Raw genomic sequence first — 2692 nt, forward strand, 5'->3', positions numbered from 1 at the left:
CCAAATACCATTGATTCAGCAGCTCTCCAAACTGTTGGTCCATGACTTACAGACGTATTTATGCACAGATACAGAATCCTCTGAGCTGGGCACCAAAATACAAAGACATATACTCAAAACGACATTCAGGGCGAAAGATCACCTCTGAATGCCTCTTTATGGAGCATATGTGACAGTATAAGTTACTGTAAGGCTCAATACACACACTATAAAAGAAAACCCATTTCAACCACTGCTGTGATAACTTTGCCTTGAAATGCATTCGCTGTCCGTTTCTCTGTGACTGACTGAGTTTGCAGGCTATAAAACGGAGACTGTGAACAAATTTTACATGAATGTCGTCCACTCTGAATTCACGGTTTGGTGAATGATGGTTGATGCATCCAGTCTGGACAGCTGAGGCTTCTTAACTCCATGTTTGAGGATCATCTCTGTGCCAGTTCTCAAAGCAATGTTCAGTGTTTGAATTCAAATTAGCAAATTAGCTACCAAAACATCAGCAGCTGAATTAACGTAAGGCTTAATGTAAGATAATCTCTCTCTGCAGTGCAAACTCAAACAAGTCACGTGACGGGACACTGAATGCAATTTCACGATACTTTGTAGAGCTGGTTGAAATGTTTTTTGTGTTTTTGCCTCTGAAGCAAAGCGACTTACGCCTCCCTCGTCTGTCACAGCGGACAGGGCGGGGCCAATGTTGCCATCAACCTCTGCAGTCTCTGGTGATGGTTCATTGTAGTCTCTGTAGTTATAGTCGTACTCCTTAAGGCCCACGTCCCCAGTCTCATACTCCTCAGTGAAGAGCTCTTCTCCAGTACCGCCCGCCTTGGCGGCGTCTACCTCTTCTCCCACCAGTGCTGGCTCCACCTGAGGCTGCGACGAGTTTATCGTAGCCACAGCGGGATGGATGGAGGGGCACGAGAGAATGATTCAAGCAAAGGAAAAGAAAAGGTGCAGAAAGGACGAGGAGAATAGTCAAAGAGAGGGGGAGAGGTGTGCAGGACGGGGAAATGTTCAGGGTGGAATTGAAATGAAGAATGAGAGGAAAGCAGCGGTGGAAGAGGAGCATACAGAAAAAAGTGAGTCTTACCTTTTATAAATAAACAGTCACAGAGGGAGAGAACACAAACAGACATCTGGCAGACCGTACAGGCGATCAGGTTTATCCTGGAAACCCTAAATCTTCCATTAATCATCTGAAGTTTAGTTTATTCTGGAACAATTTCACCAAAGCTTTTTAACATCAGTCCTCGTGATGACCGGTGATCAAATATGTTCTCACAAATGTAAAGGTTTGAGAAGTAAAAACACTTTTAATGGTGATGTTTGCATCGTACGTGCACACACAGAGCTGATGTTAAACACTTTGTGAAGACGAGCTGCTACGCAAAGCAAAAACTATGTTATTTCTTATTTTTTACTTACCATGTAAGTTTAATAACAAACAAGAATCCAGTGAATTTACTGCACAGTTTTCTAATATAAAAAAATCCACATTGCATTAATATATCTGACACACCCTCCCTGATAATTATGAATAATGTCGGTATTTGGTTTCTAAATCATATCATGATAAAAAAGCAGCAAAAATAGAAACTGGAAAACAAAACAAAATCAAAAATGTGATGAATTTGCAAATCATCTAGATCTTTAGTACAGTTAGATTGTCTCTCAAACAAGAATGCATTTAATTCATCTTTTTTTGCTGAGGTTCAAAGCACATATCAAATATTCTCATGTGGATCCTGTTTTCACAAGATTCTTGTTCTTATGTCGAGATAATGACAATGACGGATCTCGAGATGAGAACAAAACGGGACTCTTGCTGTTAGGAAAAACGGGAACCACGTAAAAATATCCGATGGTACACTCGGATGATTGCGGTGCATTCTGTTTTGAAAGAGGTTTTTCTTATGTCTTGTCACGTGACATCGATGCCGACAAAACAGTGATGAGTGGTTAGAAAAGTAAACGGAGAAACAAAGAGCTTAAACTACTTTGTTACACTACAAAGACTGGGCTCACCACCACACAGGAATCACATCCTCCTCTCCCTCAGAGGTTTTATTAAAACACACGTATGTGAAGTTTAAGCTGTTCTGTGGACTCTAGCTTGACCTGATGTGTGCTTCTGATAAGTGTGTCATCTTCTTTTTACCTGTACAGCGTTTTCTTCTTGTCCAACCACCTCACCCTCTGGCTCTGTGAAGGTCTCCTCATAGTAATAATCAGTCTCTGTAGGGGTGTGGCCAGCCTCAGAATATTCAGTGTCTACATCCTAATTGGTCAAGTGGACAGGAAGTGGGGGAGCAGGGAGGAAGTAAGCAAATTCGATTGAGAGAGTATGGTTAGTTCAAAGTCTGCTTCTGGTTCATGATGAGTTAAAAGAAGAAATGAGACATGAAACTGTGGTTGGCAAAGGCAAAGAGCTTTTTAGCTGCAACTCACATCTTTAAAGTTTAAAGAACCGTTTTTGAAAAGAAATTTCAGGTCGTTTCAGAATCCAGGATAGTAATGAGAAGGTTGCCAGTGCAATTCCCTGTAGCTTCTGGTAAAACAACCCCTCCCCTCCCAAAACACCCGGTCAGGTAAAACTGTTGAATTGACTCACAGGCTCCAAGACAGCAGGCTCGCCTTTCTCTCCTTTCTGGCCTCTAACAGCAGCCTGAGGAAAACACACATGCAGTCAATA

The 2692-nt window shown here is 41.8% G+C and overlaps 1 protein-coding gene across 1 annotated transcript in view; it reads right to left on the reverse strand.

The window, feature by feature from the left end:
• Positions 1-2692, reverse strand: part of col11a2 (collagen, type XI, alpha 2) — a gene marked incomplete in the record, with an annotated part of 41857 nt that overhangs the window by 19585 nt on the left and 19580 nt on the right. Inside the window, 2 exon segments of the mRNA XM_042214111.1 lie at positions 658-873; positions 2159-2278. Of these exon segments, the coding sequence (XP_042070045.1) occupies positions 658-873; positions 2159-2278 (336 nt within the window).

Source organism: Haplochromis burtoni, unplaced genomic scaffold, assembly GCF_018398535.1.
Source record: "Haplochromis burtoni strain Fernald_Lab_line unplaced genomic scaffold, NCSU_Asbu1 Contig_519, whole genome shotgun sequence".
In the NCBI taxonomy this organism is placed as follows: Eukaryota; Metazoa; Chordata; class Actinopteri; order Cichliformes; family Cichlidae; genus Haplochromis; species Haplochromis burtoni.